The sequence below is a fragment of the Clupea harengus genome, chromosome 3 (assembly GCF_900700415.2).
Source record: "Clupea harengus chromosome 3, Ch_v2.0.2, whole genome shotgun sequence".
NCBI lineage: Eukaryota > Metazoa > Chordata > Actinopteri > Clupeiformes > Clupeidae > Clupea > Clupea harengus.
Genome location: NC_045154.1, coordinates 22845695 through 22857373, shown reverse-complemented (window position 1 = coordinate 22857373; position 11679 = coordinate 22845695). Strand labels below are relative to the sequence as shown.

The 11679-nt window shown below is 41.9% G+C and overlaps 1 protein-coding gene across 1 annotated transcript; it reads left to right on the top strand.

The window, feature by feature from the left end:
• Nucleotides 1-6816: 6816 nt before the first annotated feature.
• Nucleotides 6817-11679, top strand: kcna6a (potassium voltage-gated channel, shaker-related, subfamily, member 6 a). The gene has a single exon (XM_031565022.2). It carries the CDS (start codon nucleotides 9392-9394, stop codon nucleotides 10841-10843), a length of 1452 nt encoding a protein of 483 aa, XP_031420882.1. The 5' UTR covers nucleotides 6817-9391; the 3' UTR covers nucleotides 10844-11679.

The following is an 11679-nucleotide window of genomic DNA, read 5'->3' as shown; positions in this document are numbered from 1 at the left end:
AAATCATTACTACTACTACTACTAGTTTATAGAAACCTTGGGTTGTTTTTATTCTTTTCAATCAACAAAGAATGATAGCATCAGAAAGTGCTTTTCATGACTTACAAGGCTATCCCCTCATGCTAGGTGAAACCCCTCTAGTTTAGCAGAGTACTATTTTCTTTCTCATTTTGTTTACGTACATGAGTGTGGTTTGGTGTACCATTGGCCAGTCTTTTCTAGTTTCTTGTTCTATTTATCAGTGGTGCGGTTGACCGTGTCGAAGGTTGAGCGAACGTTGAGCCATTTATGACACCATCTGTTAGCTGTGTGTGTGTGTGTGTGTGTGTGTGCGCTAGTGTCACCTTCAGCGCCTGGGGCAAGACTGAGGCTGGTAGTTTGACATGAACTCTGTTGTAGTCTTATCAGACAAGCGACAGCTGAAGAAGTGGATTGAATCCAATGCTGTACAGAGTTCTAATTATGTGTTGAAAGTAATTAGGGGATGATCTAACAGGGCAGTAATTAATATAACTATTCATATTATTAAAGTAGAACTATTAATGCCTAAGTGGTGTGTTGGGAAACCCGATAGTGTCAGTAATTGGAATGCGATTGTAAGACCAATGTTTTCATTGTCCGTGTGGATGTTAAAATCTCCCACTATGAGAACTTAATTGGAGTTAATAACCAGGGTGGCTAGTGGAAGTCAGAGAACTCGGGGATACATTCCTTGTAGGGGCCAGGGGGTCTGTCTGATTTTCCAGTTTGGGAGTATAAGACTGAGAACGAGAACTTAGAACCTGGCGGAGTGGTGCGCCGACAACAACCTGGCTCTCAACACCAAGAAGACCAAAGAGCTCATTGTGGACTTCAGGAAGAAAGGTGGCACACACACCCCCATCCGTATCAACGGGACGGAGGTTGAGCGTGTCGCCAGCTTCAAGTTCCTGGGTGTCCACATCTCTGAGGACCTCTCTTGGACCCTCAACACCTCAACCCTGGTCAAGAAGGCACACCAGTGTCTCTTCTTCCTGAGGAGACTGAAGAAGGCCCATCTGTCTCCTCAGATTCTGGTGAACTTCTACCGCCTACCAGCCACTGAACATTTGCACTAGACTGTTATTTTTTACTACTGTATTTATCCCACTTATAGTGTATTCATATTTAGATCTATTTATATACTTATCTTGCCCATAGTGTATTCATCATACTTATATCATACCATACCTCTTAACTTACTCTGTATATAATATTACTACTACCTCTTTCATTTTTCTCATTTTCATTTCACTTACTACCATCACTTATACTTACACCTGCACTTTATATATACGTATCATATCTACATTACCTACTTCTATTGCTGCTAGTCTTCTATCAATACTGTTCATACTCCATATCTATTTCTTACTGTACATATCTTATTTATTTACATATTCCACTTTACATATGCACATACTCTGCACTTTTACTGCTTTTTGGCACTTCTGGTTAGATGCTAAACTGCATTTCGTTGTCTCAGTACTTGTACTCTGTGCAATGACAAAGTTGAATCTAATCTAATCTACACTCTTTTTACTTTACAATCTTTTGAACTGTCAAACAGGAGGGTACTCCTCTCAGAACGGAATAATAACTGGTATAGATGGCATGGCACTTCTTACATTTTTTTTATATATATATAAATTCTTTGCCTTTTCATCTCTTCAGTATTTCTAAGCCTTTATAATCCTGGCATTTCAGAGACATCACGATATGTCAGTCACAGTGCCAGCGTGACTGAACAGAGTAGTGGACAGCATGAGTGAGCGGAGCAGTTTCACGATGATAACGTTCCCAATGGCAAATATGAACGCTCAAATTTGAAAGCAAATGTGGTCAAGTATAAACACACCAAATGTTAAATTTGTTGGTTAAAGTATAAACACACCAAATGTGTAGGTTAAAGTATAAACACACCAAATTAAAAATGTGTAGGTTAAAGTATAAACACACCAAATGTAAAATGTGTAGGTTAAAGTATAAACACACCAAATGTAAAATGTGTAGGTTAATTGCTGTTGCTTAAAGGAAGAGGCAGGACCTCTGAGTGGCAGGGGGGTGTAATTATATTTCCATGACATGGATGCAGTGTATAGGAACATGCATGACATGGATGCAGTGTATAGGAACATAGATGCAGTGTATAGGAACATGCATGCATGGATGCAGTGTATAGGAACATGCATGCATGGATGCAGTGTATAGGAACATGCATGACATGGATGCAGTGTATAGGAACATGCATGCAAGGTTTGGTGTACCTGTGATCACCTCTAGAAATACCAAGAAGTAAATTCTCTGAGGTGAAGGAAAGCATAATTAGTTCCATGAAATGCTGAAAGACAACTCAAATGGGACAAATTGCACATATTTAGCACAGTATGAAAATGAAAGTAAGCCATGTAAAGCAGTTCTGATACATTTTCCCACACAACTGTGGTTGATACTTTGTCATTCTACATCTCAAAAAAGTCCAGAGACATGACATTTCTGGAATCGACGTCATCAGCATTGCTACAGGCTGTAGGCCTTTTTCCTTCAGAGGGTTTTCCATGACCTGTCCATCAGGTGTGAGACAAACACAGATGCTTTGTGAACAAGGACGGGGGTCTCCGTGTCGACTGAACCAACTGTTGAGAAAAGAGTAGGATACATATGCACAGTTTCCCTATGCCTGGGCGCTAACGTGCAATAGAGTATTGTGTGTAGTGGACAGATGAGGAGGCGCGGGAAGAGGGTGCACCACAGTAGGTCCTTGCCTCGAATAAAGGATTAGTGCCCCCACTTTCCTAGCACATCATGGTGCAACTTTTTGGGGGCGGGTTTTGCTCAAAAAGTTGCTGAATATGTTATGTTAATATCAGATCTAGAGGCCAAGACTGGTCTTGAGAATCTCATCCCTTTCTAGTTTATCTATGTCCATCAGTGGAAAAACATTGTTGCATTACTGTTCTATGTTAACCTTAGCCTTAACACAAACCAAGTGAATCCCCAGATTGAAAAAAAAACGATCTAGTGCCTATCTAAGTAGCCTACACATGGCTAACAAAAAGCAACTTGGTTCATATTAATATGATATGCTTCCACTCAATCAGTGAATTTCCTTCTCTACTTTTCCTTTTCTGAATTTACACTCTTTTTTGCTTCAGCAGTCCTCAAAGGTTTATTGTCCTCTAGTGGTCAGATAACCATGGTGCAGCCACATAGGTGGATACATGTGGAAACAAGAAGTACAGAATAATAAATACAATAAAGTTAGTCCCCTTGATATTTGTTTTAGCATTCACTAAAAAGGTAGATGCCTCCTATGAAAAACATTGATAATCATTTTTAAATAGTCCTTTTTAAACAAAAATTTGTATTCTAAGTATTTGTTTCCTGTCCAGAAAGCATGCTGTTTCCCATGCAATGGGATTTAGTGTTTCATTAAACTGAGTTATTCAAGTAGAGAGTACATTAGCCATGCCTGTTGGGATCATTAGTAGCTTGATAAGTGAAGTGACAGTAGCTGGTGGGAATGGAGTGCATAGCTAAGGAGCTCCAGCGGCTCAGACATACACACAGTCATCCAGTGACTGCAGCCAAGCTATTTATAGGAGTGGCTGTGCTACCCTGAAGAAGCACTGCTCTCTCTCTCTCTCTCTCTCCAGCTTCAGTTACAGGGGAGCTCTGGTGTCCGCACATCTCCGTGGGTGTGCAGCCCCCCCCCCCCCCACACACACACACGAACACATTCATAATAATACAGTTTTTGATTAATTATCCACCAATGTTGGAGACATTATGGAGAAATGAATCAATTGGGGAAAAAATCATCCTCCTTAATGAATTCATCTGCCATTTTTCTGGTTCTCTCCCCTCTCTTTCTATACCCCCCAACCCCCCTTCTATCTCTACCTCTCTTCCCGGCAGAAGCCCCCCCCCCCCCCTTATGAACCAAGCTTCTGCTCAAGCTTTTTCCTTCTCAAGTTTTGCCTTGCCCCTGTCACCTTTGTGCTTGCTCAAGGGGCTTACGGGCTCTGGGATCTGTAAAGCGACTTGAGACAATTTTATTGTTTGGCGCTATATAAATAAAATTGATAATAAAATTTTATTTTACATTTGATTTTAATCCAATAATAAATCCCGACGGGATGAACAAGACCTCGACGCGCAGCGGGTCTTCTTTCATCCTGAAGGGATTTACGTTGGGGTGGCCCATTCAAATCAACTGAACTTTTTGGAACATTCTGAAGAGCCGTAGCATTCAGGAGCAAACACCCCCACCTGATGGGTTAGGTAGAAGTGGGGCCCCTAAGAATCTTTGGATGATGTCATTTTGCATGAAAACTACACAGAGCCAGTAGCCCCCTACTCACACCAGCACACAGAGAGGCGTGCATGGAGCTGATTCTTTGCTTGTTATCTCCATAGGAACCCCACAGGGATGGTGCTGAGTGACCATCAATGGTGTCAGTAGTAGTGGGCATGACTCTACTCATCAGGGAGCCCCATATGTGACCGTGCGTGTGAATAATTTATTTAGGAGGAGCATATAGATTTGTATGATGGGACTGGTCTCAGGAAACATACATGGAACTCGGGTGTGTATTAACGGCACCAACTTCTGAAAACCTCTTACCTACTTTTATACCATGTATTTTGCTATCTTTGTCTTGCTACCCAAAGGGGCTTCACTCTCTGATATGGGGGTAGGGAACGTGTTCATTGTTGCACTGAAACCTATGCCTCCAAGTCTCTGTCAAGGTCCCTCACAGTAGTCTTCTATGCACACACATTTACACATACCTTATATCCTCCACTAAAATACATAGGCAAGGCTGCACAGAAATTCAATTATAAAACTGCAAACGCCCATGTCCATATGCTTTTAGTGTTCTAGTATTTGAAAGGACCATAGCAAAGTATTGCCATGAAGCCCAAAAAAACATCTTTAAAAAAAAAAAAGTATTGCCATGAAAGAGCAAGAGAGGTTGATGTACACCTCACTGTCAACCAGTCTTCGTGCATTGGACGGGGTGTTCTTTGAACAGTCTTCCCAGGCTCCAGAGGCGTGGGGATGCCATGGAAGAGGGGATTATGCTGTCTACTAAAAAAGGACAGCGCTTAATGAAGGTCTGAAATCAAAAACCGGAAGGGGCTGGGGAAGGACGAGGGCTACGGGGGTAGATATTCTGAGGCGCCCCGCCTTTCGGATATTGGGCCTTTCGGATATTGGGTTTCTCCCTCTTGCTTCATGCCTGGTTACCTATCATTGAAAGCATGGCTATCAAACTCAACTTGACAGCTGGCTAAAATGGGTGGCAATGAAAACCTAGGAACTGCTGCAATGCTCCACAAGGGTATTGGTTTACTGCGGAAGGAAGCCTTGATGTGAAACACCTTGGAGAGTGGAAGACTGTCACATAGCAGAAGATCTCACGCTCCAGGGGCAAATGAATCCCACCAACAGGTGCTGCTTCTGATCAGCTCAACACATTAACGCCACAAATTACCGCTTTGATTTTTCATGCATATTACTGTTTAAAAAAAGTATGTTGAAGGAGCAGACAATGTGTCACGACTTGACAACTCATTTGAAAGCTTCTACAAAAACAAGTCTATAAATAAACTGTTCTTAAACTCAGCAGAAGTTCAGAAGTGTATCTCTAGGTGTTGAGCCAATAAACGTCCATCACAAGAAAAGCCAGCGCTGCTCTAACTCCTGTTAATGGGAAAGGGTGGGAGCCGTCTTTCTTCAGCAGATTACCACACATCAACTCATCCCTATGACTGGAGCTTTCATCACCCATCCGCTGTAGTATGTGGATGTCTCGCCAAGTCCCCCCCCCCCCCTTGTCCGGCCGATTTCATATTCAACACCGTGGCTGGCACAGGCCTCCTGTGGCACATAAGCCACCCGCCAGAGCTGATGACTGCTAGGACTTACACCTGCTGAAAAAAAAAAAGACTTTCATAATTCGATAAGGCCTCCGCACGCGCATGCCTTTGAAAATGCACGGACACACATTAGCACGCCCATAAAGTGCGTGCAGGTTCATCACCTAGCTCCTGGGGCACAACAAACACGCGTGGGGGGGGGTCTCAAGTGATGCACATGGAATGGAAGGGGGAGAAAATGACAAGGGTGTCAGTCACACTAGTGCTATGAGCTGCTGACCTAACAGGGGAAGGAGGAAGGAAAGCTCATCTACGCTATATTTAGATTTGCCAAAAGATCGACAGTAGAAAAAATTCCAGTATAAATTAACCCCAGGGATACAAGATCATGCTGGCTTGACAGTGTTTAATGACATTTGAAAAGCTTCTAAACTGTATCTAAACAGTGTTGCGGATTTTAAATTGCGTGTGCCACAGTGCATGACCCTCTTTCACAGGAAATATCATTCACAAGAATGTCTGCACACTCACAGGCATGGCTGTGCTTCAAGCGTTCACATGTATTTGGAGGACATTGTGGGAGTTCCACGTTTCTGTTCTGAGCGCGGGTGACATGACGATACCCTGTTGCGGAGGGAGTAGCCTTTAGACATGGTGTGCTTCAGCTCCCCATTAAGGCTGGCTGGTCTCGGGAGTCCCTGGGATTCCTTCCATGGCAAGCTGAGGAACCAATAGCTTCTTAGACCTGAATATCAATTCAATTTTATTTATATAGCGCCAAAACAATAAAATTGCCTCAAGGCGCTTTACAGAGCCTAGTGCCTGAACCCCCCTTAGAGAAAGCACAATGGCGACAGGGGCAAGGAAAAACTCCCTGTTAATCAGGAAGAAACCTTAAGCAGAACTGCGGCACATAAGGGGGGGGGGCCCATCTGCTTGCGGCCGGCTGGGTAGAGGATATAACATGGGAATGGTTTGTTTCCCACAAAAAGGCAAACTGCAGAATATGTATTTTTGATTTAAATACTTATCTACAGATTGAAGTTATACATATAGGTGCTCCATACAGTATGGGGGCATATGGACACAGAAATACAAAACCCTGTCTTTTAAATGGCAAAGAACTCCTAAGTACCTAAAAGCGTAAGCAATGAGAAACATATCCTTAAAGACATTCAAACACATTCATATGGCCACTTTTAATGCCATATTTCATATCATAATTTGAATTAAATGAAACTCAGTAGGTAGCCAGATTGTTTCAGAAGTCCCTGCAAAATAAACGTCTAAAGACCAGGAACAACAAGGAAATATTCCCATCTTGGGCCATGTAGGCATTTCTGAACAACCAGCACTTCATCTTGACCCTCCCCTACTGAATTAGAGAAAACCCAGTGTTTTTTTGTTTTTTTTACTGTTCTCACGTTCATCAACCCCATGTGGTCACCACTTCATGTGTTTGAATTCGGCTGTTTCCTGGGAACGCTGACCTCCTGACATCTTGACTTGACCCAGGCAGTTGTTTAGTGACTGTAGAATGCTTACAAATTATCATCGGGCGGCACCATGTCCTGACACTGACATCTGACACTGACACTCAACACTAGTAATGAACTAGCTGAAGGGCTCCCTGGTCTTAACAGAAGTGTTTACTAGATTAGAGACAGACCCTTAACTTTGGAGCAATGCCTTTCACCTTTTACCTCAGGGACTGTGACACTGACAGAGGGCTCAGCTGCATCATGTCCTTTGTCAGATGTGCACCTGGTGCGTAGGACTAGAGGGTGTAGTTTCCATAGCACTTTTTGATTGTCCTTTGTTGTCCTTTTCAGTACTATGATTCAGTGGACACAGCTCCAAAATCCATTCAGCTCAGTTAAAATATCGGTTATTATGACTCAAAGATGAAAGTCTACAGGGAAAATCTTTTCCTACACACTCGCTTTGACTTACATTTAGTCATTGAGCAGACGCTTTTGTCCAAAGCGAAGTACAAGGGAGAGAGACTTGTTCCTTTAGTTACATTTAGTCATTTAGCAGACGCTTTTGTCCAAAGCTAGTTGATCCGCTAGTTGATCCGGCTTCCACCACGTGGAACTTGTTTAATGTGTTTGGTACTAAACTGCATTTGGAATCTTATTCAAGTTACAGAGAGAGACCTTTACTGTGTCGCTGTGAAAACATGACAGCAACAGAGTGTGTAAAGACATCAAGACAGAATGGTTTCATAATAAGGTAACTGAAGTCACATTAAACGCAAATAGCGTAGTAAACACACCTTGCTCGGATTCAATAAATCTAATGGGGAATGTTCTGTTGCAGACCATGACATATCAGTTTACCCCATCATGTTTTTGCCAGCAGTAGATGCCAGGCTCTGTCTGAAAACTTTGATGTTGGAGGGATATAAAATCTAAATTTAAGGTTAGCTCTCTCTCCCTCTCATAAGTTAAATTGAGTACATCCTACTTGTGGAACTAAACAGAAAGGCAAGAATGTGAATGAAGGCACTATCTGCTCTATTCCAAAGATGTACTATACTTTTGGAAGAAAAGCTACTCAGTGATATAATTTAGCATGTGAAAAAATATAAAAATACAGGATAATTTTATCTTATAAAATATAAATGTATTATTTGATATGATGACCTCAAAGAAAGGTCACGTTTTAAGTGTCCATGTTCCTGGTGGTAAAATCGAACCCTTGGAATGGGAGTGTTATTTTGGCATCCTCAAGACGTTATCCTTGGTGGATACTCAGATGTCAGTCAAGCCAGCAGTTTCCACTGCCACAGTCAGGACAGACAGATTCTCTGCATTAAACTATACCTTACTCTCAACAAAGATCCAATGCATAGATAGGAAGTAAAGGCAAATTGATCTTCAAATCTGTGGTAATTGCAAAAACATCTTTCACATCTTTTCTCAATATTTCACAAGATCATACTAAAATGATTTCCTTTTTAATTTATTTACATCTAAATGGATTTTCAAACTTTTCCATCTATATGCAATTGGTCTTTTAGCTTAATATAATTTATTGATTCCCAAAACCAAGCAAGCACATATGATTTGATGTTAGATATTTATCAAATCTTGGTAAGAGATAATGGAGATGTATTATAACTTCTATTTAAAATAATTTAACAATAATAAAGTATTTTCATTAACAGTTATGATAACTTGTGTACTGACAAGTGTTCAACAAGAAGGCGTCAACATGTCAATCAAATCGGGGAGGGTTCAGCTGTTTAAAGCAGTGTGTGAACCCCATATCCATTCATGCTTTTCTGCGTGCGCAACTGGTGTACACAAGTCGTATGCGACAGCAAGTTGGGAGACATGGTTTTGGGGCAGTAAAAACGGACAAAAGAAAACTTGGTTTACGTGGGTAAACTTCACACACAGCACTTGCTCCGACCATAGACGCCAAAGTGGCAGGATTTGCCAAAAATTGGTGGGGAGAGGGTTCCGGGCTGGGACCGTTGATGAGTGGACACTCTCGGGGTGGAAAGATGACAGTGGTGTGCCCAGAGATCCGGGATGAAATAGTGTCCGTCAACCCAATACAAGATGACAGCGATTTGGAGATAGGAGACCAGGAATGTAGTGAACGGGTGGTGATCAATATCTCCGGCCTGCGTTTTGAGACCCAGCTGAAAACTCTTGCGCGATTCCCGAGCACACTACTGGGGGACCCGTGCAAAAGAATGCGCTATTACGATCCGGTGAAAAATGAGTTCTTTTTCGACAGGAACCGTCCAAGTTTTGATGCCATCCTATACTATTATCAGTCCGGAGGGCGTCTCCGGAGGCCTATCAATGTGCCGATCGATATGTTCCTGGAAGAAATTAAATTTTATGAGATCGACGAGGGTGTTGTTGAAAATCTTGTTGAAGACGAGGGCTTGTCAAGAGAAGAAAATCGGCCAATGCCATCGAATGAACTTCAGCGTCAAATATGGCTGTTGTTTGAATATCCCGACAGTTCTGGAGCCGCGAGGATAGTTGCCATAGTTTCCGTGTTGGTCATTTTGACATCGATTGTAATCTTCTGTTTGGAGACTTTACCAGAGTTCAGAGAGGAAAGCAATGTATTCAATAACCACTTTCTGAATGGGACAACCGTTCCCGAAAAGCACAGTCCTTTCACAGATCCATTTTTTCTACTGGAGACGCTCTGTATAGTGTGGTTCACCTTTGAACTTTTGGTGAGATTCCTGGCATGTCCTAGCAAGATTGCCTTCTACAAAGACATCATGAATATTATTGATGTTGTAGCTATTGTGCCATATGTTGTTACTCTGAGCTTGCTGCTCGCAGAACACAAAGGAAGTCAACAGGCTGCGTATCTAGCCATTCTGAGAATTATCCGGCTGGTGCGCGTGTTTCGTATTTTCAAACTCTCCCGCCACTCCAAAGGTCTCCAAATTTTAGGGCGGACCCTTCACGCAAGCATGAGAGAACTTGGTCTTTTAATTTTCTTCCTGATCATTGGCATTGTGCTGTTCGCCAGTGCAGTTTTCTTCGCAGAGGTTGATGATCCAGAATCTGGATTCCATAGCATCCCTGATGCGTTCTGGTGGGCAGTTGTGACCATGACGACCGTGGGCTATGGAGACATGTGCCCTGTCACTTTGGGAGGAAAACTAGTAGGATCCATGTGTGCCATTGCTGGTGTGCTAACTATTGCACTGCCCGTACCTGTCATCGTATCGAATTTTAGTTATTTCTATCGCAGGGAAAACGACAAGGAGGACAATAGAAACTACGTCCATGTCACATGCGGCCATGTTCCAACCTATACCGAATTGAAGGAGAATGATAGTAAGCCTTCTCTTACTAAATCTGAATACATGGAAGGTGACGATTTGAATACATCTAGATACATCAACCTCAGTTCTTTTGAGACTTACACTGGGAAGCTGACAGATGTCTGAGCCCAAAACGAAACACCGAATGAAGAGTTCAGTTTTGACATCTGTAGATATATTCTATTTTTTTTCTCCAAAATGATTTGAAATGATAAAAATTCCACTCTTACAGTGATGTAATATTATATGATCAAAAGGTGAAATTTGTCTTCTTTAGCATAGGCGCGGTGACGTCCAAAATTACTCATAGCCTACCTGTGCAAAAGCTTAGCCTTCTGAGTAGCCGTGACGCTGTGCCTTCGATAAGCCTTGATAACCAAGATTGTGAGGTAAAAGTAGACCCCGAGAGCTGGTGGTGTTCATCAGTATACCTAATTAGGTAACACAGACTAAAGCAGTCTAGCACTGTAGATCTGACTATTGTACACTTTGTTTTACCGTCTCGGGGCGCCACCGTGTGGTTAAATGTTAAACGGCAGGTTCAAGCAACAGAATTGTTTAAAGTACAAGTTCACTCCATCCACAGCATAATTTACTCCATTCAAATATATGTGTATCATGATGTAGATAGGTCCCAAACGGTTCTCTCTTCGTCAGCATCAACCATGCAAGGTTGAGGATAATTTTAAACAGTTAGATGGCGTGTTGAGGCATTTTCAACCCATAAAATGCAGATTTTTATAAAAATATGAATTTTGTCAATATTAAAACCAGCATTGTGTTTGTGTTTGATCACAGAAAAGAAATATTCAGTTCACAGCTAAAAAAAAAACATTTAAGGATGTAGTTTAAATACCACCGACCAGTTTCAATTTTTTTGAGGCGCAATCCCTATTTTTAATTGTTAACTAATGCAGGTGGAATCCGCAGCACATTTTGAAATGTAAAAAAAAAAAAGAAGA